This window comes from Podarcis bocagei (assembly GCF_964188305.1).
Source record: "Podarcis bocagei genome assembly, chromosome: 11".
Taxonomy (NCBI): Eukaryota; Metazoa; Chordata; class Lepidosauria; order Squamata; family Lacertidae; genus Podarcis; species Podarcis bocagei.
In genome coordinates, this window is record NC_138136.1 from 9124373 (window position 1) to 9149240 (window position 24868).

General features: G+C 43.7%; 1 protein-coding gene across 5 annotated transcripts in view; it reads left to right on the forward strand.

Moving 5' to 3' along the window:
- ERCC6L2 (ERCC excision repair 6 like 2) overlaps positions 1–6878 on the forward strand; it is a 64751-nt gene extending 57873 nt beyond the window's left edge. For all 5 annotated transcript variants that reach the window (XM_081213530.1, XM_081213529.1, XM_081213528.1 and 2 more), the window contains 2 exons: positions 3096–3283; positions 3984–6878. In XM_081213530.1, coding sequence (XP_081069656.1) covers positions 3096–3283; positions 3984–4902 — 1107 coding nt within the window. In that variant the 3' untranslated portion in view covers positions 4903–6878. The remainder of the gene's footprint in view (positions 1–3095; positions 3284–3983) is intronic.
- Positions 6879–24868: the final 17990 nt, after the last annotated feature.

The window sequence follows — 24868 nt, forward strand, 5'->3', positions numbered from 1 at the left end:
TCTTTGACACCAATTGGCCGACAATGCCCAAGAGAAAGGCCTCTGGTTTCTTAGGGAAGGTACATTTAAGTACCTTTTTCATTTCATTATATATCATTTCCCAGAAAGCCTTAATCTTCGGGTACGTCCACCAAATGTGATAGAAAGTACCTTCAGTTTCTTTACATTTCCAGCACTTATTATCAGGCAAATGGTAAATTTTTGCTAGCTTGACTGGGGTCATGTACCACCTATAAATCATTTTCATAATATTTTCCTTTAAGGCATTACATGCCGTAAATTTCAAACCGGTGGTCCACAACTGTTCCCAGTCAGCAAACATAATATTATGACCAATGTCCTGTGCCCACTTGATCATAGCTGATTTCACTGTTTCATCTTGTGTATTCCATTTCAGCAACAAGTTATACATTCTAGACAAATTCTTAGCATTAGGTTCTAACAATTCTGTTTCTAATTTTGATTTCTCCACCTGGAAGCCAATTCTCCTGTCTTGTTTATAAACCTCCATTATTTGATAATAATGGAGCCAATCTCGTACTTTGGTCTTCAATTTCTCATGACTCTGTAATTTCAATTTATGTTTTAGACACATTTAGAATTGTTTTTGTCCTTTTCCAACTATGGGTGCCATCTGGGTATTTATTTACAGTGAACAGTATTAGTTTTACCAGTAATTTTGTTCCATTACAAACACAAAATTTGGCTATTTTCCAAACAGACTTAAAAAAACCACCACCTTTTACATTTAAACATACGTGTTGGTCAAAGCATTTGCTACTGTTTAATGAATGAGATGAATAAATGAACATTCTGATGTTTTAAAAAATCTTTGAAAGGTGATATGCTGGTTTGTTTTCCATTAATACCATTATTAAATGTTAATACCCCTGTGATTTCTGCAGTGGCTGATATAAAACTATGTGGATCGGGAACTGGAGTCCCCAGGTCAAGATCCAGCCCTAGATTGCTAACCTAGGGGGAAAGCAAGTATGTGAAGGAAGTGGTAACTTGCGGGATAGATGGAGTTCAGCCAACTCCCTGTTTAGGGAAGTTTTTAATGTTTGATGTTTTATCACATTTTTAATATTCTGTTAGGAGCCGCCCAGAGTGGCTGGGGAAACCCAGCCAGATGGGCGGGGTATAAATAATACGGTGGTACCTCTGGATATACACACCTCTGGTTGCTTATCCTTCAGGATGCGAACACGGCAAACCTGGAAGTATTTTTCCGGGTTTTGCCACACGTGCATGCGCAGAAGCGCTCTTCCACCACGCATGCATGTGCAGAAGTGGTCCCTCCGGTTGCAGAAACCTCGGGATCTGACCGGAGCTCTGGAACGGATCCCATCCACAACTGGAGGTACCACTGTAATAATAATAATAATAATAATAATAATAATAATAATAATAATAATAATAATAATAAAAACAACTCCTCCCACCCCCTCCTCTAAATGTCCCTCCCTTAAAGCTAGTTGTATTGGTTTGGCTCTGAAAATCTCTAGTGAAAAAGGAAGACCCCTAACCAAGGTAGATGTAAAAAGTTCTGAACTGTATTGCATATATCTTCTGATTACGCCTTGCTGGGTCACCTTGCTGTTGGTGCCGTTATTCCTTTGAAGAGTTACATTGGTGAGGCAAGCATTACCATGACCCTTCATCTCTCTAGGTTTCCAGACAGTTGCAGGAACATGATAATGCTTAGCTCACCGCAGCCAGAGGCTATAGACAGCACCCCATCTGTGGGGCTACAGCTGCCATACCATAAGCTCCATCCTTTGCTAAATGTCTGCATCCCCTGTGAATTGACACTGTAGGGGCTGTACCCTTCTATGGGTTAACAGGGATACCAGGGCAGGTGGCTGGGTGAAAATAGAACCAGGGAATCAAAAAGTGAAGTTTTCTGTGGCACAGCAGACAATTTAGGCGGCAGTGTAGCTAAGTGAAATTTGGGGTATGTGTGTGTTGATCAAGGAGACTGTGGGTTGCAGCCTATAGCCTGGACCTTCTGGATCGACTGCACTGAAAAGGGAGAAGTTGAAACTGTTGGTGATGTTGGTACACAGCTTAGTAAATAAATATTTTGAAATGTGTGATATGCAGGGAGATCTTTGAAGGCTGCTCAGAAACTGCAATTGCTATTCAATGAAGTATGTTATATTACTATTGGAACATGTAAGCTCCAGGAAAAGCCTTTGCAGACACTGGGCTACTCCTGTCAGACTGGTTTTCCATGCTTACCATTCTGCTTGTTTTTGTTTTAATTCTATGATGTCGCTTAGTTTGCAGTGTTAGGACTTCTTACAGTTAATTTTATTGTATTTTAAATTTTACATACTTTTTATAGTTTTATTTTAGGTGACTGTTGTTGTTGTTGTTGTTGTTGTCTTCATTATTTCGGTTTTCACTGCGCAGGTTGCTTTGAGAAATCTGGGTGCAAAAACGGCAGGAAATCAGTCCTGCCTCATTTGAAACATCTCCTAAAATGATGTTACTCTGCAATCTGAATTATATTTTACCAGCCAATATTTATTAACTTTTAAAAATTATTCTTACTGTAATTGTGCATAGTGTATTTTTATGAATGTGCAACTTATTAATATTTAAATAAATGTGCTACTAACTAATAATAATAATAATAATAATAAATTGTTTTTGTAGTCTGCTTGAATGCAGCCTGTTGTGGAAAAGTGGGGCATAAATGAGACCATAATAATGAAGTGTACATGACCAGTTTCTCAATGACTAGCTTTCCCTCTCCCTCTCCCATTTTAGAAGGCACCCTTTTTTGGTGTCAGCAAACTAACTGTATACTGAATACAGAGACAGTTGAAAGTGATGGTTTTTCACAGAGCATTTTTTTGACATGTTTGGGCTCCAGGGACAAGTTATGACTTATTAAAACATAGCAGTCCGATTTCCTAATAGAAATATCAAACAGCTGTTGAGGGACCTTGACCTTAACAACTCAAAAAGGCCACATCTGTCCCCTGTAAAAAACAAACAAACCCAAAACCAAACCTCGGCTAGGAGCATAGGAGAAAAAGTTAGGTGAAAAACGACTAACATGTTATATTTCACATTTGGTTTAGAAAAGCAGGAAGAGTCCGTGGGAAGCTTTCTCAAGGAAGAAGAACACCAAAAAGGATAATTCAGTAAATGAAACCAGCAAGCCTTCAGTACTTTACATTAGACATCCTGTCTGTCAAAAGAAGAAGGAGGTTCACCGAGTTGGCTCCATTGCCTTCCTGGTTGGAAAAACACCCCAAAGAATCCGCAGGTAAGAATACAATTTGCAAAAATGACCTCCATTTCTGTTTTTTCTTAGTTTGCTTTATAGAAACTTTAGCTTTCAGTGGGGATTATTAATAAGGTTATGTTTAAAAGCAGTATTGTTTTGAAGCCTTTGTGATTTTAAGTGTAACCTTTTGGGAATAAACAACAGAAAATATTGTGGAAAGACAGCAAAATGAGCAGTTCTGATGGTGCATTGCAAATACCTTCAGTCAGGTTTGCTCAGCTTTCCTGAGAAGTTAGAGCATGCCGCTTCTTCTAGTTTTCTATTAGAGTGATCATGTCTAAAACATAATATTGGTGTATCCTGAAATTTTTCTACAGTAGTTTAGTGTTGCTGGAATTGTGTCCTCCTTTTAATGGTTGGAATTGCAATTTTTAGAAGAACTTTTATTGTCTAGCCAATAAATGGGGGGAGGAGATGAGGAAAAGTCCCACAGGACTTCCACTGCTGGGACTCATTAGGTGAATCTCACCTCATGTTTTTGCAAACCATGTTATATCAGCTTTTTGTAAACTAAGGCTTTGTAAACCATGGCTTGGCAATAATTCTGAATTCTCTTTTTTCTGGACACCTGGAAATTAGTGTTACTGATTCATGTTGTAAGATATCCATCCATTTTTTTGTTTATTTTTTTTACATTATTGGGATAATTAGTTATGCTTTGTTTCACTGATGGCTGTAGGAAACAGTTTGAAGAAATGGCATCTCATTTTCAGAAGGCCTCAGTGGAAGAACTTGCCAAGCATATTATCAAAACTACATCAGAAGAAAGGCAGAAAATGCTGAAAATTTTTTACAGTGCTAAATATCCAGAATTAAAGGACCTATTAAAAGTTGATGTTCCAGTATCTGTTTCAGAAGGAAGCGAGGAAGGAGATGTGCACAGAACCCCGTTTAGAAAAAGAAAGGCAATTTCTAAACGTGGAAAATCAAAGTCTGAGTCTTCAACAGATCTCTGCGGCCAAGAAAGACATGACGCAGGAGCAAAGCAGTTTCAACTTCATCCCTTCATACAGGCTGCTGTGTGCCATAATGTGGAAGATAAACAATTGCCCACTGTCATTACCCAAGATAGCGTTAGTAGGAGAAACAGCCAGGCATTCAAGGACTTTATGGCATCTGACTCATTAAGCAGTAAATCAGGAATAATTGAGGGGCTGTCTGCAAAAGGACAGCCAAACTTGAAGGGGATGGAGTCACCAAGAGAACCCTTTCTGTCTCCACCAGAAAGCAGACATGCTCAAATGTGCAAGAAAAGCTCTTTCGCAGACATGCTAGGAGACATCTCTATTTTAAACGACCTCTTCAAGAGCCATGAAAATAGACCAACAGAGGCACCTAGGAAGACTCTCTCAGGTCCTGCAGAAAAAGCACGAACTCGGCCAAAAGACTTCTGGGACATGCTGAATGAACCGAATGATGAGAGCCTCGAAAAACTCACGGACGTGGCAGCCATAGAGAAACTGTGCGAAAGAGCTTCTGCAGTCACTTCATCCCAGAAGAAAGAGGATGACGAGAAGTCTCTTTGGAAGAAAAATGACAATTTTTTATGGAAAAGATATGCAAGTGACACAGATGACAAATCTTTGTCTGGCACATGATGTCTAATTTCGAAGAAAACAAGAGGAAAACATCCACAGGTGTTAACAAAAAAGATCATTCCTACCCACCCCCCCTGGAACTGGCCCAATGAATTTGCAAGCTTCTTAAGTGCTCTTCCCGCCAGTTTCCTTCCCCCTCCTTTCACAACTCCTTCAAAAGAAAGGTTGTTTTCTTTTCTCTCTCGAAAGAAGGAAACCTCTATGTTTTGAAGGAATCGTGAAAGGAAAATATCCTTGAAAAGAGGCTGAAGAAATACAAAACACATTGCATTGGTATTGAGAATAAGAGCGGGTTGCTCTTACAGCACCTGTGGAGATTTTCCTCCTGTTTGGCTGTTGACTTGTGAGTGCTCTTACTTCTGGCTCCTAATTCAGTTTTAAACAGTTAAACTAGGGAAATAATGTTCCAAAGCCGTGAGCCTTCCCCATAAGACAGTGCAGCACCCATATCAGAGTCCTGTTAGAGTCCCATTTCCCCTGCTTGTCTGCACACATGAAAACTCTGCCCGCCTTCCATATTCCCATCTAGATCATCCCTTCCATTTAGTCAAGTTACTTGTGTCCATGTAAACACACACACACACACACACACACCGATCCCTCTGTGCACAGGACTTGCAACATCATGGGTTGAACGGCCACATTCTTTTTATGTTTCATTGTAATTTGTTGGCCTCTGTACACTCCAACATTTTTGTCATGTTTTCTGTCAGCAAAGCAAGTGGCAAAAGTGTGGGATTTAACCAGATACCTGATTGGTACTCCTCTGAGCTACTGGATTAACACTAGCACACTTTCAGACATCTAAAAAAACAACAAGCGAAGTTAATTGTTGCAGACACTTTGGGATTAATCAGGATTGCTCTGTCCCAAACGTTGTGACATCTTGAAAAGTTCTTGTTTGATGATGAACTAGTTTGGCAGCTGCTGAGCTGATAGCATAAGAGGCTCCTGCGAATCTATCAAGTAGTATGTGTCACCAGACATCACAAAGTTAGCCTGGAGGGGGTATTGAGCAAGAAGAGGTAGCTATACTCTGCTACTTTGTGATATCTGAAACGATTCTGAAAGATAGGGCAGTTCCACTGGGATCGTTTATACAGCAAGGTGTGTAACTTTAGCAAAACAAGCCTTGCAGGCATGTATTGCTGTCTCATTTCACACCTGCTGGAAACTAAAACTTGGAGGTATCAGTGTATGAAAAAAGCAGTATGGTAACCAGAAACCTGTCAGATTTTATTGGGGGATACAAGCTTTTAATGCTAGTGTTTTAAACTGAGGACTTAAAAAAACACATCCTTACTGTACATATTTTTTCATCCTAATTTTAAAATAAATGCACATTTTATAAAGGTGATTTGTGATCCGACCTGCCACTACTTGCCACAATGGGATGTGTTTCCACCCATGTGATGTCTGGGTGGTTGATAGTGTTTGATTTGTTTCCAATCAGCTTAAATCACAAATCTCTATTATTAATCCACTTCTTAGCCATCATAACAGGAGAGTTTAAACAGTTCTGGTACATCCTTTAACTGCATTTGGCATTGCTGGGCACTGGTTGCCAGATACTGCAATGCAGTGATGGCCAAACTTGGCCCTCCAGCTGTTTTGGGACTACAACTCCCATCATCCCTAGCTAACAGGACCAGTGGTCAGGGATGATGGGAACTGTAGTCCCAAAACAGCTAGACGGCCAAGTTTGACCATCACTGCTGTAATGTGTTTTGTGAAACATATGCACAAGCCTCATTTAAATGAATGAAAACTGCATAGCAGCCTTTGCTTGCTGTTTCACTTCACCGTGCCGCTTTCTTGAATTAATTACAATTGGCTAAGTGCATAAGCAATTGGCTAAGTCCGCATCACTAAATTGAATTGCCAAGTGGTTTTGCCCAAAAAAATGATGAAATTTCAGCTTGGATGAATTTATTGCAAGCATTTTGTCTGAAAATAAAATTCTTTTACATACGATACCTCACGTGTGCAGCTGTGAGCATTTATAAAATCAGTAATGTATCATTGGTTCTTCTGTGCTTCACTTCCTTCAAAGTACATTTGTAGAACATGCTCCTTTTGGGGATCGATTTGTACTGTCCCTTTTGATGAAATTAAGATGGTAGTAAAAACTAAGGCAAATAAGCAAGTCCTCGGCACCCCAATCTCTCTCATTGCCAACAAAAGCTAATAAATCAATAGATAAAGAAGCTACTCATAGGGACGCGGGTGGTGCTGTGCGTTAAACCACAGAGCCTAGGACTTGCCGATCAGAAGGTCGGCGGTTCAAATCCCCGTGACGGGGTGAGCTCCCGTTGCTTGGTCCCTGCTCCTGCCAACCTAGCAGTTCGAAAGCACAAAGTGCAAGTAGATAAATAGGTACCACTCAGGCGGGAAGGTAAACGGCGTTTCCCTGTGCTGCTCTGGTTCGCCAGAAGCAGCTTAGTCATGCTGGCCACATGACTCGGAAGCTCTATGCCGGCTCCCTCGGCCAATAAAGCGAGATGAACGCTGCAACCCCAGAGTCGGTCACAACTGGCCCTAATGGTCAGGGGTCCCTTTACCTTTACCTTTAAAGAACCTACCCACCTGATGCTGAAACAGTAACCTTGCCCATGCATTATGTAAGACAGGGGGCAGCAAACTTTTTCAGCAGGGGGCCAGTCCCTCAGACCTTGTGGGGGGCCGGACTGTGTTTTGAAAAATAATAATGAACAAATTCCTATGCCCCACAAATAATCCAGAGATGCATTTTAAATAAAAGGCCATATTCTACTCATGTAAAAACACGCTGATTCCCGGCCAGATTGAGAAGGTGATGGGCTGCCCCCGGGTCTTAGGTTGCCTACCCACGGTCTATAACATTTCTGTCTCACATTGAATGTAACTGATCTGTAAAAAGGACTCTATGAACTGAAAGCAGAGACACTGTATGTACTTTTGTAACCCAAGAAAATCTTTAATAAAAACAATTTTTAAAACTAGCTAGATTTGGATTTTTTTCCCCAAAAGCAAGAGAAGAATCTTGCAAATTTGGAAGCTCACGTTTGCCTCTTCCATTATCAGTATTTTGCCTGCAAAAGTATTCTCAGCCTTTTAGATTTTAATCTTCTGTGTTACTATATTTACCTTTTAAAGCTTGTATTCACCCTTTCAATAGCGGTGAACAGGGTGAGTTAGAATTAAATAATTGAAAATACAATAAATAAATAAAAATCTAAAATGCTTGCAAGCCTATAATTAAGCATAATGGGGTAGTGTTTGCTTTAACTAGATGGAGTAGAGCACCTCATAATTAAGTTTCTTTAAAACTTTTTAATACCCTTTGTTGACAGTTCCTTCAATGAAAAACATCTCTATAGAGTTCTACTAAAACAAACATTTGTTGAGGAAAGCTAATTTCTTGTACTGAGAGGCACTTTTCAGTTTTATGAATGGCCTGCACTGTGGATAGATTATCATTACATCCCACGTAAGTTATTTAAGACAATGAAAATCTTAGGTTTATTGCCAAAGAACTATGACCCTGTTGCACTCCAGGCCACCCAGCTTCCCCATTAAAAACAGTAAGAATTCCCTGCGGCCTCTATCAGCTAGTCAGGAGACAGTGCAGAAGAGAATAGCCTAGGCCATGCCACAGAATAGTCTGCAGAAGACAAGGTGATGTGTAAAAAGCTTTTCGTGAAAGCTTGCAAACAGGTGGTCAGTCACATCCTTTGCCAACCTCTTCAGATATAAGCTGTGCTGGCTACAGACAAAAGGAACTGTAGAACAGGGGTCAGCAACCTAAGGCCCATGGGCCAAAAGCGGCCCGCTGAGGTCGTTTGACTAGCCCACGAGCTGCCCCCGAACTGAGCTGCCCACTCGCATGCTGTGGTAAACCAGTGCTGTGCAGGGACTCACTTCCGCAGCGCCGGAAATCGCATCTGTGCATGTGCAGACGCCAAATATCGCAGGTCATGTGCATGCACAATCCGGTCCCCGGATCTCGGCAGGACCGATCCGGCCCAGGCAAGATAAACCTTGCTGACCCCTGGTCTAGAACATATAGAAGGCACTAGGTTGGCAAAGCCTCGACTGTCCTTTCCATAGACTTTCAGGTAGCATACAACCTCAGTTTGTTCAATTGTATGAAAATACCTTGGATTCCAAACGCCTTGGAACTCGGACGTTTTGGCTCCCAAACGTTGCAAACCCGGACATGATTGTTCCAGTTTGTGAACGTGCTTTTGGAACCTGAACGTCCGACAGGGCTTCCGCGGCTTCTATTTGGCTGAAGGAGCTTCCTGCAGCCAATCAGAAGCTGCAATTTGGTTTTCGAACGTTTTGGAAGTCGAGCAGACTTCCGGAATGGATTCCGTTTGACTTCCAAGGTACGAATGTGTATGTTCAAGTCCTCCTGCTAATGTCTTGTTCCAAAAGCATTGCTGTGTGCAGTGCAATCACTTAGTAAGAAACTAGTCCTTTGTTGATTACAAAATTACTATACGGGCAACCCCACATTCATGGATGTTCAATCTTTGGGCAACTACACATACACACATCAGACCAAACCTGGAAGTGGCCCCAAAACATCACAAAAAGGCGTGGGGGAGGAATATGATGTTTGCAGGCTTTTTCAAAGGTATTTCAAATATATGCGATTTCACTTAAACATGTGGTGCCTTGGAACGTAACTCCTGCATAAATGGGGAGTTGCCTGTACAGTACTAAAAGCAGCATAGTCTCTTGTTTGCTGCAAACTATGTTGCATAGCCTAAGGATTAATGGACCAGGTTATGGGAGGGATTTTTCTGATGCATAGTTTCCGGGGAGGGGGTGAATCAATTTTGATTTGCGTGACTCCTGAAAGTTTTGAAATTTCAGATTTAACACTACATTAATAAAAGGACTTGTGGGTGTCCTTGCCTGTATAAGCTATTTTATGCAACGGGAAATTGTTCTGAACCCTGGGCACTGAAAACTGAACACGGCAATCTCTGAACTGTGGTGGGTTTTGTGGTCTGGAGGATTGCCCAGTTGAAAATAAACTTAAATTTCATCTGTAGCAGATTCTCCTTTAGGTCATGGGAAGATGCTATAAACTTCACTCTGTCCTCGCAGTAGACATAATGCATTTTAGTTTGCTAAATATCGAAGTTCAAGGTAGTTGGCACCAAACAACTTCAAAAATACTAATTTCACAACAGTTTCGTGCATCTAGCAATATGCTGAAAACATACCTGTTTACACAAGCAAGTACAGCCAGGATATGTTAATAATAATAATAATAATAATAATAATAATAATAATAATAATACATTTTTATTTATACCCCGCCCTTCCTGGTTCAAAAACCGGGCTCAGAGCAGCTAACAACAAATTAAAAACACTTAATTATAAAAGCAGCATAAAATACAGTATAAAAACATGAATAACAATAAAATTCAAAAATAAAAAATCAATTTGGTGGAAATAAGCATTAGATAATCCCCAGGGCTAGCTGGCTGAATTGGTCCTACTTGGGACAGCGAGGAGGCCAGGGGAGAATTAGCTGTGGGGTCTCATGTTTTCTGCCTTAAGTTTAAAATGGCCTTTAGAAAACTACTATTTCTCTTCTAGCTTAATGCCAAGATATATATTTGTGCTCCCCGCCCCCCCACCGTGTGTCCACATGTCTAAAAGGAGGGCACGCAACAAATTCTCTGCAATATACAAAGTGGCAGAGCAGATGCAATTGCCCTGGCCGCACATAACCAAATTCTTGTGGGATTCAAGTCATTTCCTCTTTGGAAGTGGCTTCTTGAGCAGGAGTTTTTATATGGCACCCCTAAGAGGTTAAAAAGGGATTAGGCAAATTCATGGAGGGTAAGACTATAAATAAGGGACGCGGGTGGCACTGTGGTTAAACCACTGAGCCTAGGGCTTGCCGATCAGAAGGTCAGCGGTTCGAATCCCCGCGACAGTGTGAGCTCCCGTTGCTCGGTCCCTGCTCCTGCCAACCTAGCAGTTCGAAAGCACGTCAAAGTGCAAGTAGATAAGTAGGTACAGCTCTGGCGGGAAGGTAAACAGCTTTTCCATGAGCTGCTCTGGTTCGCCAGAAGCGGCTTAGTCATGCTGGCCACATGATCCGGAAGCTGTACGCCAGCTCCCTCGGCCAATAAAGCAAGATGAACACCACAACCCCAGAGTCGGCCATGACTGGACCTAATGGTCAGGGGTCCCTGTACCTTTAAGACTATAAATGGCCACTAGACATGATGGGTTATACCAGTGTTTCCCAACCGGTGTTCCGCAGCACACTACTGTGCCGTGAGACATCGGCTGGTGTGCCGTGGGAGGGAGGCGGGCGAGTCGGGCGGCGAGAGGCGGCGGCGGCGAGGATCCGCGTCGAGCCGGGGGCGGCTCCGCGGTGGTGGTGCCGAGCGGCGGGGCAGCGCGCGCAAAAGGGAGGAGTGCGAGACAGCGGAGGAGGAGGAGGCCGGCATGTCCGGGCAGCAGCAGCAACAGCAGCAGCAGCAACTCCCGGCGACGGCTCCTCAAGCCCCGCCGCCGCCCCCTCCTCCGCCCGCTATCGCCGCCACCACCACAACAGCCGCCGCCGCCTCAGCTGCCGCCGTCCCTCAGTCCCTCGCTCTGCTGCCTCCTCCCACCCCGGCAAGGGGGAGGGAAAAAACTTTCACTTTTGTGCGTCCCTCCCGGCGTGACGCTGCGCGCTGACGTCACGGGGCGGGGCTTTAATGGTGGTGTGCCGCGAGATTTTTTTCCGGTAAACAGGTGTGCCGTTGCCCAAAAACGTTTGGGAAACACTGGGTTATACCATGCCTCCGTGGTGTGTGGCAGTAATGCTTCAAAATGCCAGTTGCTACAAACCTCAGGAGGGGAGAGTGCTCTTGCACCCGGGTCCGGTTTGCAGGATCCCCAGGCTTGTGGTTGGCCGCTGTGGGAGCAGGATCCTGGCTACGTGGGCCATTGGCCTCATCCAGCAGGCTCTTAAGTTCTTGGGTTAAGTAGACACAGGGACCCGACTCCATCTCCATCATTGATAAAGCCCTACTAGAACCCACAAAACTCCTAAACAAGTACAGTGGTACCTCGGGTTACAGACGCTTCAGGTTACAGACGCTCCAGGTTACAGACTCTACTAACCCAGAAATAGTACCTCGGGTTAAGAACTTTGCTTCAGGATGAGAACAGAAATCGGGCGGCGGCAGCGGGAGGCCCCATTAGCTAAAGTGGTACCTCAGGTTATGAACAGTTTCAGGTTAAGAACACACCTCCAGAACAAATTAAGTTCTTAACCTGAGGTACCACTGTATACATTTAAAAAAACAACAACAATTAAAACATAAAATCAGCAAAACTCTTAAAATATGTAAGCTTGCTGAAATATAAAAGTTTTCATCAGGTATCTGAAAGAGCATGGCAAGTGCAGTTGCTATAAGTTTGCTCATGTCCAAAAGACTGGTCTCCCATCTCCCCAGCAAACTCCCTCTCCACACATAAAATTTGGCAAGTTGTGAATGCCACTGTGGTATCCCACATCCTGATAAAAGAGGGATGAGAAAGAAAATAAACTGGATTAAGGTTTCTGCATGGAAGCCCCTCCCCCCAAAAAAACATTGTCTGGATTCAGTCTCGAAATACAAGACACTAATAAAAAAATACACTCACGCTGAGAGTTGTCCTTCCTCCATACCTTCTTTTGGTCTTTGAGAACTTTTTTTTGTGTGTGTGCCTTTCACTGAGCCACATAGAACTTTTGAGAACCTAATCCTGCCTGCTGCTGCTCTATATAAACCATGGCCATGCCTGGACAGGGGAGTTCTCAGAGAGGAGATTGTGACTGCCCTGCTACTCCCCTGGTCCTGCTGCTTCCACGTTCCCACCAGCTAAACCTAATGGTTTCTCACCTCCAGACAAACCATGAGCTGTAAAACCAAGAACAAGCTTGGTTACAGCTTGCAGTTTGTGTGGAGTGAGATAATCCATGAACCCAGGTTTGGATGATGCACTGAAGCCAAGCCATGGCTTAGCACATGGTTGTGTAGGGCCACTGGGGGAGGAGTAGAGTGGCTATGACCTCCTCTATGGCTTAGAGCAGGCATCTCCAAACGCGGCCCTCCAGACGTTGTTGGACTACAACTCCCATCATCCCTAGCTAACAGTGGTCAGGGATGATGGGAATTGTAGTCCCAAAACATCTGGAGGGCCGAGTTTGGGGATGCCTGTCTTAGAGTTACATTCAAAACCTGCCACTGCTATTACCAAGGCCCTTCAGTCAATCTCCTCTGTTGCAGAGGATGGTCTGTAACATGTTAATATGCCCCCACCCACACCACCAGACACATAAATTACAGCTTTGAGGTAGAGAAGATTTACTGTGGGGACGACCTGTTTGCCCTTACATCTGATAACAGGGACCACCAGAAGGGAAGATTGCTTGCTTCTGTTTTCTCCTCAACAGATATTGATTGTATCTTGCCCTAAGGGTAAAAGCTGTGGTTTTTTAAAAAGGGACTAAATAAATGACTATGTAGTCTGATAGCAGACTCCCCCCAACCTTTTTGTATTCAGATAGCCACATAACTCACAAGTGGTGAAACGAGAAGGAAGTTATGATGATCTATCCAATATAAGTGTGGGTAAAACCTCTCACAGAATCTAGCATGTGTTCTGCACATGCCCCATATGGTAAAGATCCTACCTTTTATAAGTGCTTTTGAGAGTTGATACAAGCTATACTAGGGCAGCGTTCTGTTTTTCTACACTTCACACAAATGTTGGTTGCTGTTTATCATGTGTCTGTGAAGGGTGCAGAGTATTCCATCACTACTGCAAAAAAAAAAGTAAATAAGCTGATTCTTCGTTTGAAAGCAAAAACATATCCACATTATAAAAGATCTGTCAAGTGAACATTTAATGAGATAAACTGGCATATCTGGATAAAAGTATAAAGCGCAGAAGACAATTCTTTACCAATTTCACTGCTTCTCCTTGAACAATATTCAGAATTTCATTTCATTTCTTGACGACGACAACAACAACAACAACAACAACAATTTAAAAAAAAATTATACTCCATCCGTCTGACTCGGTTTTCCCAGCCACTCTGGGCAGCTCCCAACAGAATATTAAAAACACGATGAAACATCAAACATTAAAAACTTCCCTAAACAGGGCTGCTTTCTAAAAGTCAGATAGTTGTTTATTACTTTGACATCTGGTGGGAGGGTGTTCCACAGGGCAGGTGCCACTACTGAGAAGGCCCTCTGCCTGGTTCCCTGTAACCTTGCTTCTCGCAGTGAACTGCCAGAAGGCCCTCGGAGCTGGACCTCAGTGTCCAGGCAGAACGATGGGGGTGGAGACGCTCCTTCAGGTATACACTTTGAATTGTGCTTGGAAACGTACTCGGAGTTTTTCAGGTCCAGTGTTATATGGTCTCGGTGGCCTCTCCCAGTCACCAGTGTAGGTGCCACATTCTGGATTAGTTGTAGTTTCCGGGTCACCTTCAAACGTAGCCCCACATAGAGCGCATTACAGTAGTCCAAGTGGGAGATAACTGGAGCATGCACCACTCCGGTGAGACAGTCCGTGGGCAGATAGCCTGCATACCAGATGGAGCTGGTAGACAGCTGCCCTGGACACAGAATTGACCTGCTCCTCCAAGGACAGCTGTGAATCCAAAATTACTCCCAGGCTACGCACCTGGTCCTTCAGGGTCATAGTTAACCCATTCAGGACCAGGGAATCCTCCACACCTGCCTGCCCTGTCCCACAAAAACAGTACTGTCTTGTCAGGATTCAGCCTCAATCTGTTATCCCCCATTCATCTTCCAACTGCCTCCAGACACTCACACAGGACCTTCACCGCCTTCACTGGTTGTGATTTAAAAGAGAGGTAGAGCTGGGTATCATCCGCATACTGATGAACACCCAGCCCAAACCTCCTGATGATCTCTCCCAGCGGCTGCATATAGATGTTGAAAAGCATGGGGGGGGGAGGACAGAACCCTGAGGCACCCCACAAGTGAGAGCCCAGGGGTCACACTTTATCTAAAGGTTGCAGGGTGGTGTACAAAAAGTGTGGCTTCAAATCTTGGTTTCTGCTGCATGACCAGCTTGATCATACAATTGACCTAGCTGCATCTTCACCTATCTTTTTTAAGATTTAGGTCAACAACTTTGGACAAAACTAAAAACAAAAACAAAAACTCAATAACTGGTTTGAGGAAAGTGGACCAAATTGGGACTGGTGCCGAGCTAAATTTGACCCACAGGTTCCTCATCCCTGGTCTACTCTGGGATTATGGCGCTCATTTCACTTTACAGGCCAAGGGAGCTGGCGTTTGTCCGCAGACAGTTTTTCCGGGTCATGTGGCCAGCATGACTAAGCCGCTTCTGGCGCAATGGAACAACAAAACCAGAGCAGCGCACGGAAACGCTGTTTACCTTCCCACGTGTTTATCTACTTGCACTTTTTGGCGTGCTTTCGAACTGCTAGGTATACCCATTTAATACAGTGGATGCTCGTGTTGTGAACGTGATCTGTGTGGGAGGCACGTTCGCATCCCGCAGCATTCGCAACCTGCGCATGCGAGGGTTGCCATTCGGCTCTTCTGTGCATGTGCAAAGCACGATTTAGTGCTTATGTGTGATTGCCGAAACCCAGAAGAAACCCGTTCCAGTACTTCTGGGTTTTGGCGCGCCTGTAACCCGAAAAAGCGCAACCTGAAGCATCTGTAACCCAAGGTATGACTGTACTTAGTATCCGACTCCATGCTCTGTGTGTATCACAGCTTTCCGGGTAGAAAATATAGCAGTGCCTGCAAAATGTAAAACCCCACAAACAGTAGAAATACCTTGAGAGAATGGGCTGTTACACCAGTCAAAAGAAGCAGCACATTTAACTGGACAAAAAGGCACTGATTGCTCAAGGAAAGCATCGTCAAACCTTCACATCTTCTATGTAGGGATGGTCTCTGCAAGCAGCAATAAGTCTAGCTTTAAAGTTGTGCCTCTTGCTGTGTCCAGCCTCCCCTTTAATAGGCACTGTCTAAAACTGCAAGGACATCAGCTGCCTTTTCCCTTCAAAACCTGCCTTATAAAAGCAGAAGGGTCGGGAGGACGGATTTCTGTGATTTCCCCTTCAGCATGGCAGGCATATACTGTAGTAATCCATTTTTTCATCAGCTTATTGCTAACAATCAGCCACCTAAGCTCTGAAAACCTCCTTTTGCCGTTAGTTGTAGATGGATGCTTAAAGGATTTAAGAATGTCAGTCATCATCTTGTTTTGCAGGAGCGGGGGGTGGGGTGGCAGGATCGGTGGGGGGGGGAGGAAAAGGAGGAGTGAGCCGGAGTTCAGAAATTGCACTGTGTGTGTGGTCTGAGGTTATTTTCTCGTTTTATGAAATGCATGCTTCATTCTGGGCTCAAGCAAACCTTGTGCGTCACTGAATGAGCCCCTTATCCACTTTCCAAAACACTGGGAGGGGGAAAAAAAAAGAATTGAAAGGGCTCTGTGGGCGGACTGCAACTATCAGCAAAAGTGAATAAGCGAACTTATTTAACTCAGGTGTCCCCTCCCCCAAAGCTTAAACATAACAACTTTAAAGCAACATATGGCCATGGAAAAAGAGGGTCTTGATGTGCACAAGGGGCTATAAAATCATGGTCAGAAAAGGAAATGGGGGTAAGGTTTGGGGAAATGATTAAATGACACTGCTCAGGCTGTAACTTTGGTTGTGTAAGTACCATACATTTAAAACTCATTTTGCCCCTCAAAAGAATTCTGGGAACTGTAGTTTTCCCTGCACATAGCTACAGTTCCCAGCACCCTTGAGGAACTATAATTCCCAATATTCTTTTGAGAGGAAATGTGCTTTAAATGGATGGTGTGTGTTCAGCTTTCCTCAGGCTATTTACCTTTCGACCTGCACACCCATTGCAGTTACTCCCAACGTAAGTGCACTTACTGAAAGGAAATAAATCTCAGGCAATGGTTTTATATGCTTTACCTTTACTATCCTTATTTTACTTTATTTTTAAACTGGCATTGGAGCCAGGCAGTTGACATTTTTATTTTCCCAGAATGCAGCGGGCTCACCCTGGTGCCCTGTCCTAGCCGTGCTGTTTAATCACACAGGTAATGTGACATGTAGTTTGGCACTCACTTGCAACAAAACACCATCTGCAATCTCCCCCTTCTCCAAGTCAGCTAGTGTTAGTATTAGACCTTCGTTTTATCTGCGCTGCGACTCCACGATGGCCACATGTCACCTGGTACTCAGAAAAGCTACAAGGACCTGACTTGGGGTAGGGCAACTTCTTATGTTCTTAAAATCTCCTGGCCAATAGCAGGAGCCGGAGTGTGCTGCCCTTCAGCTCCGAAGGCCTAGAGCAGCACTACATTTATACAGGATTACTTTGGGAACAGGATGGGTTGGTTGGTAGGAGTGGGAGAACTGGGCCCTTTCAGACTTACCCTTGGAGGGTTTTGAAGTTTTGTCCGGGCTGCTCAATGGGCCACAATTCATTCTGGGATGAGCAACCATCTTCTTGTCTAGTCTATCTTCTGGATGCCACTTTAATTCACATCACCTGGCAGCTATCTCTGTGGGGTGAGCCATTTGTGTGCAGCAATTCTACAAGCACTGGGCAGTCTCCTCTTGAGTTCCTTGTGGCATGTGGAGAAAATTTGTCTGGTACTCTCGATGAACTGCCCATGACAGACCCCCATTAGTTGAGAGTTAGGCTGCTTATACACCATATGTTTAAAGCACATGTCTGCCCCCTAACAAAATCCAGCAGACCCTCCAAGTGTTGCAAGTTTTCCTGTTTCTGATTTGATCCTGGAATGTCCCGCTTTTCCTTAAGGGTAAAGGGACCCCTGACCATTAGGTCCAGTCGTGGCTGACTCTGGGGTTGTGGCGCTCATCTCGCTTTATTGGCTGAGGGAGCCGGAGTACAGCTTCCGGGTCATGTGGCCAGCATGACTAAGCCACTTCTGGCGAACCAGAGCAGTGCATGGAAACACCATTTACCTTCCCGCCGGAGTGGTACCTATTTGTCTACTTGCACTTTGACGTGCTTTCAAACTACTAGGTTGGCAGAAGCAGGGACTGAGCAACGGGAGCTCACCCCGTCACGGGAATTCGAACCGCCAACCTTCTGATCAGCAAGTCCTAGGCTCTGTGGTTTAACCCACAGCGCCACCCGTGTCCCAGCACTTTTCCTTAGGGTGTCCCATTTTCATCAGAGGAATGTTGGAGGGTATGGAGTTATTAAACCCCCGAGCCATCTGAAGGCAGCCCAGCATAGGGAGGGTTTGTTTTTCTTTAAAAAAATTTTTTAATGTTTTGTTCTGTTCTTATATATCCTGTAGTTAACCCTTCCCAAACTACAGTTCACAGGATTCGGAGGGGTGTGTGTGTTTAAATGTGCATTGTATACATAGCCTTAAAGTGTCTTCCACACAGGGCAGCTGTGATGGCCGCAAGGGGCATTTATAATTATGCCCCCTCATTTTTTTCGCAAGTGGAGAGAGCACCTAACGAAAGACCACCTAGTAAGTCCATGGTGGTGCTGGGATTTGAACTCGGACCTCCAGTATGCAATCTGCAGTGACTCTAGCCAAAAATCGCAGGCCACGATCCCAGCCCTCCTTGCCCATCCTTTTCTCATTAGCCAGTTCCCTGTGTGAGTGGTCGAAGCCAAATGCCACATTCCTCCCCCTCCTCGGGGAGAGAGCTGAAAAGTAAGTTTGTATGACCACGAGGTACTTCCAGACGGATTCTTTGTACGCTTCCTAACCGCACAGTAAACCCCACTGCCAGCAGCAGGGCTTTATTCACTGCCTGGCCGCTTTAATGTCCGGCTCCCAGGTGCCAGACGAAACTGCCAGACCTCCATGACTCCGTCCAGATGAGCTCTCCCCTCAAAAAAATCTTCATCTCTCCTGCGTCTGAGTTAAGCCAATTGACAGGAAGACAGAGAGAGAGAGAGAATGGCCTCCCCGGCTATAAAACGAATTCACTTCTGAAGCTAGCAATCATCAAAACCTCTCCCTGGAAAAAAATCTCCAAGGCTGTTCCTATTATAGTACCTGCAGCTGAGCTTAGGCTAGTAAATGACCACAAGTTCTCTCAGGGGACTGTGGGTGTCGAGGCAAAGACACATGTGAAAAAACACACTGGCGCATGTTTTCGAATGCTAGAGGTAGTTTTAGTAGCCCATGCCTGGTTCTGATTAATATCCCAGCCCTTCAGATGAATGGAATGTAAACCACATACCAATTATTGGAAACCCATGAAGGAAACTCCCTTTTCCGTCTCTCTATCTATCCATCCATTTGCCCACCCACATGACTAGAAGGGCTTTGAAAAATGCCTCCTTCTTACAGAAAGTGTGGAAAATTCTGCTTTTCAATTCCCCCCCCCCCACTCCCCACACTGGGTCTTCAGCCCTATGGTAAAACCAAAGAGATAAAATTGCATCTGGAGCTTTTAATGTCGCGAAGAAAGAAAGAAAGAAAGAAAGAAAGAAAGAAAGAAAGAAAGAAAGAAAGAAAGAAAGAAAGAAAGAAAGAAAGGTTTGCTGTCTTGCAGATTATTTCTCTCTCACAGCAGCAAACAACAACATTGCATAAGAAAGAGTCTTGATAACATTACTCAGTCACATTCTTCTTCATCTCCCATAGAAGTCATTTACTTAGTTAAGAATCCATATAAAATATATCCCATGGGGGAAAATCCAAAACTTTCAAATCAGTCCTAAATGGACAGAACAGCAACTGAAACATGTTTATGCATGTTTCTCAACAGAAGAAGGAAGCAGCTTCACCAATCTGGGTCCCCCCCCCCACCACTTCATAAAGTGGTATTCAGATAAGCATTCAGATTACCAACATCAAGAAATTTTCTTGGCGGTGGTGCTGACTGGTTGTGTGAATGCCCTGACACATCAGGCTTGTTCAAATGTCACTTGGGTCCCATGGGAATGGCTTCTTCATGATCAGATGTGCTACACCATTAATAGCCCTATGTCTGGTTTGTGTGGGAGCGGGGAATGACATGATAATCAGCCTGGGGTGAGGAACCAGGGACTCTCCAGATATAGCTCAGCTACAGCTCCTGTCATCCTTGACAACCTGCCATATTGGCTCAGGTTGATTGTGAGTTGGAATCCAACACCTGGAAGGTCACAGGTAGAGTGATACCTTAGTTTGCATACATCTTGGTTTACATACATTTTGGATTACAAACACGTCAAACCCAGAAGTGTGTGTCCCGGTTTGCAAACTTTTTTTTGATTACAACCCCTTTTTTTTTGGCTAACAAACAATTTTTTTTTGGAGACCCCATTAGCGAAAGCGCGCCTTGGGTTACAACCTGTTTGGGTTTACAAACAGACCTCCGGAACGGATTATGGTTGTAAACCAAGGTACCACTGTACCTTCTTCCTACCTTAACACCTTCTCCTCCTCAGTCTGGGCTGCTGATTCTGCGTAATATGAGCCTTGCTCATGATTCAGAAACTGTTAAGTTGTGGGTGAACATATCAGACGACACAGCGATTCTTCAAACAGCTCTTGTTTTTTCACAGGCCAGGACAGAACTGAACTGAAGGGTTCAGTCAGCCTGCTTATATAGAGCTCCAGTACAATGTAACTGTAACAATTTTCTAAAACTATCCAATCACTAAACGTCACTTTCGATCCCTTATTTGCATAACTATCTACAGCATCCCCCTGCTGGCCCAGGGTGAGAACTTCAGTACATAACAGAAACCACCAGAGAAGCATTTCCCTGATGAAGGATGCACCTCATAGACCAGAAATGATGTTTCAATCCAGCCATTGCAGACATGGATCCAGCTCACAATGCGTCGCCTTTCGGAGAGGCAAAGGCTATATTTGGAAGAAACATGGTTGTGTAAACACTCCTGTTTACTTTAAAACCAGTGTGCTCCAACCACGGATTTGGGAAGTTGGGTACACACGGCATTTGCCACAATCCACATGCATGCTGAATCTGTTCTTTTTATATTAAATATTTTGGTGCATTTCCTCTCAAACCAGATTTATCCAGATTGAGAAAAAGAATGGCCTAGCTGTGTTTTTACCTCAAGTCAGAAAGTTTCAAGGTATTCCTCCCATTGCTACTCCCCATCATGGTGTCGCCATCTTGCCAGCCACAGCAACTGGAAGCAGTAATGTGAATCCGTGTGCAAAGAGTTTTAGAAAACATTCCATTGGGGAGATAAAATGTAAAATCCATTATTTAGAAAGGGAAATAATATTGGTAGAGGTAGCAATCCATGCCAGAGACACCATAAATCAGGAATTTGCACAGGGCCCTAATTTCCCTGCCTCTATCCTTCTAACTAAAACACATTGCAACGGCGAGGTTTGGTTTCCTTGTTCTCGGGAATGTGCTTGTGTACATGTTGAAAAACCCAGCAGATCCATCTACGCACATCAGGGCAAGAGGCCTTAACTGAGTGGTATATTTGCATTTTGAACATCTGTGGTCCTAACAAGGAACAGAATGGTTTTAAATTGCAGCAGTAAGTGCTGTGTGAATCAGACTGAATAAAACAGCCAGGCAGACCTTGGAAAGCTGGCGGAAGCTTGTAATGCAATATACAGAGTGCAGTAACTCTTGGATTTACACAGCAGCCGTCTTTTTTTTCTTTTCTTTTTTTGCCGCAGCTGTTTTATGATACTTTGCTGGCCTCTAGAGGGACATACGGCATATAGACTGAAGTACTTGGCTAACATAGTAATAAAATTTAAGCACCCTATTGTACCCTTATATAAAAAAGAATGCCTGGGGAGAGGATAAGTGTAATGCTGGTAAATTCCTTAAGGAGGGGGGCATGGAAAAACATTTTTTTTTAACCTTTTCTTCCCATGCATAACCTTCTTTCTGCTTAGGCCACCACTATCCTTTTTTGGACGAACTGCATGTTACGTTTTCCCTGTATGACACACAAATGCTCTTCACAGACCCTACAAGTGTCCCTAGTTTCCAGGGACGTCCCCGATTTAGAGAAGCTGTCCCGGTTTCTGATTTGATCCTGGAATATCCCACTTTTCCTTTTGTTGTTGTTTAGTCATTTAGTCGTGTCCAACTCTTCGTGACCCCATGGACCAGAGCACGCCAGGCACTCCTGTCTTCCACTGCCTCCCGCAGTTTGGTCAGACTCATGTCTGTAGATTCGAGAACACCGTCCAACCATCTCGTCCTCTGTCGTCCCCTTCTCCTTGTGCCCTCCATCTTTCCCAACATCAGGGTCTTTTCCAGGGAGTCTTCTCTTCTCACGAGGTGACCAAAGTATTGGAGCCTCAGCTTCACAATCTGTCCTTCCAGTGAGCACTCAGGGCTGATTTCCTTAACAATGGAGAGGTTTGATCTTCTTGCAGTCCATGGGACTCTCAAGAGTGTCCTCCAGCACCATAATTCAAAAGCATCAATTCTTCGGTGATCAGCCTTTTTTATGGTCCAGCTCTCACTTCCATACATCACTACTGGGAAAACCATGGCTTTAACTATACGGACCTTTGTTGGCAAGGTGATGTCTCTGCTTTTTAAGATGCTGTCTAGGTTTGCCATCGCCTTTCTCCCAAGGAGCAGGTGTCTTTTAATTTTGTGACTGCTGTCACCATCTGCAGTGATCATGGAGCCCAAGAAAGTAAAATCTCTCACTGCCTCCATTTCTTCCCCTTCTATTTGCCAGGAGGTGATGGGCCCACTTTTCCTTAGGATGTCCCTATTTTCATTGGAGAAATATTGGAGGGTTTGGAGTTATCCGACCTCCGAGCTATCTGAAGGCAATCCTGTATAGGGAAGTGGTTTTTTTTTTAATGTTTAATGTTTTACAGTGGTACCTTGGGTTACAAACACTTCAGGTTACAAACACTTCGGGTTACAGACTTCGCTAACCCAGAAGTAGTTCCTCGGGTTAAGAACTTTACCTCAGGATAAGAACAGAAATCGCGCGCCAGCGGTGCAGTGGCAGCGAGAAGCCCCATTAGCTAAAGTGGTATCTCAGGTTAAGACAGTTTCTGGTTAAGAACGGACCTCCGGAATGAATTAAGTTCATAACTAGAGGTACCACTGTACTATGTTTTTATATATGTAGGAAACTGCCCAGAGTGGCTGGGGCAACCCAGTAAAATGTGTGGGGTATAAACAGTAATGGGACGTCCCTATTTTCACCAGAGAAATGTTGGAGGGTATGTCTTCATAATGGAGGAAGATCAGACTTGTGAGCGACAGACACAATAAACACTGATAACCAGAGTACTCAAAAAGGTGAGCTTTCTCAGACCATCTCCGCAGCAATAGTTGTGCATTTATATTTATGTTTCTCTATATTTTAAGAGCAGGAATGAGGAACCTCAGGCCTGCAGGCCAAATGTGCGATATGCTGAAAGTGCCTTTTGTATGGACTATTACTGCTGTTTCAAGCAAATAAGCTGGTTAGGATGCAGAATGGAAAAATGATTTGAATTTAGAGAAAATTGTTGTTGTGCACCAGAGTGCCCGGCAGGCAATTTGTGCAGCTAGTTCATCAGGAACAATGATTGGGAAGCACTCGGAGTCAGTACTCTGATATAATCCCTGGCGTTTGCTACTAACTTTGTTCTTTGACAAAAACCATGTTTGTATAGGAATAAAGATTGGCTGCTCTTTTGTTCAAAACGGTTCCAATATTTTTAAATATTGGTAAAATACAGCATCTATTCTAGGGCAAAGCAGGACACTAATGCAGCTGTTTGGTCCTTCAGCTCATGCAGTTTACAGATGTTGGTTTTTTTAATGGCCTCCCCCCCCCCCATTTCCCCATCTTCTTCTTCCAGTACTGCTCTTCTTTCACATGTGCTCATCCTTCAAGGCAGCTCCCCCCATTCCTGATGTATTCCAGGAATTGTGGACTACAACTCCCATCAGCCCCAGCCAGCATGGCCAATGATTAGGATGATGGGAGTTGTAGTCCAGAACATCTGGAGGAAATCAGATTGGAGAAGGCTGCTTTAAGGTATATCCATTCTGTTTTATTGTTCCTCTGGATCTAATCAGTGTGCCAGTGGGCAAGCAACAATCTGTTTCTCGTAGATTTTTACAAGCTTCCCTTTGCCTTTTGGATAATAAATTATTCCCCTGGCACACATACAGAATTTAAAATGCCCCTTTCACTGTTTGGGCACAATGGATTGATGTTAGCTGATGCCAGTGAGCTTTCACTCACGATGACCCCCATGATCTCTTCCCTTGATGGGAAGAGATGGGATGGAAGAATCTGTCAATTTCACTTCTCTCAGATTCTCATTTTTCCAATCTTAAATTCAGTTCCCCACATTTCTGCAACAATTTGCAATTTTTAAAAAGGGTCCTCATTAAAGTTCTTCAGCAGTTTAGCTAAGGAACACATTTTTGTATGCAGTTTTGACTAATGTACACACGATAATAAGATGTAATATAATATATTGCATTTGTGTGTGTTATTTTCACAAATATATCCATTTTTATGTACACTCCCCGACATCGCAAAATTCAGATTTGTGAATTTTGAAAGATGGTTGCATTTTGATTCCCATATTGTTTGAGGCAGTGTGAATTGGATAGATTTGGCTTTCAATGCAAATTGGATCTCATTTCTTCCTCCACTGTTAATTCCAAGGCCACAGCCAGTTCAGACTCCCATCAGTATGTGTGTGACATTAGGATTTTGTGACCTGAAGTTTGTTTTCTGGTTGCAGGGCAACTGTCATGACCAGATGAATGCATTAAAGCCCACTTTAAGTTAAAAGAACTCAGGCAGAACAGAATCCATATCATATGCAAGTTCAGATTTAACTCAATTTTTTTACTTTAAATGTGTGTGTTGTTGCTCTTGGCGAGTGATCAATGTTAGAAGTGGGTGGTTTGCTCAGAAGCCCTTTTCTGGTTGCATGGGAGCTAGCGCATGATTCTGAGCCATCT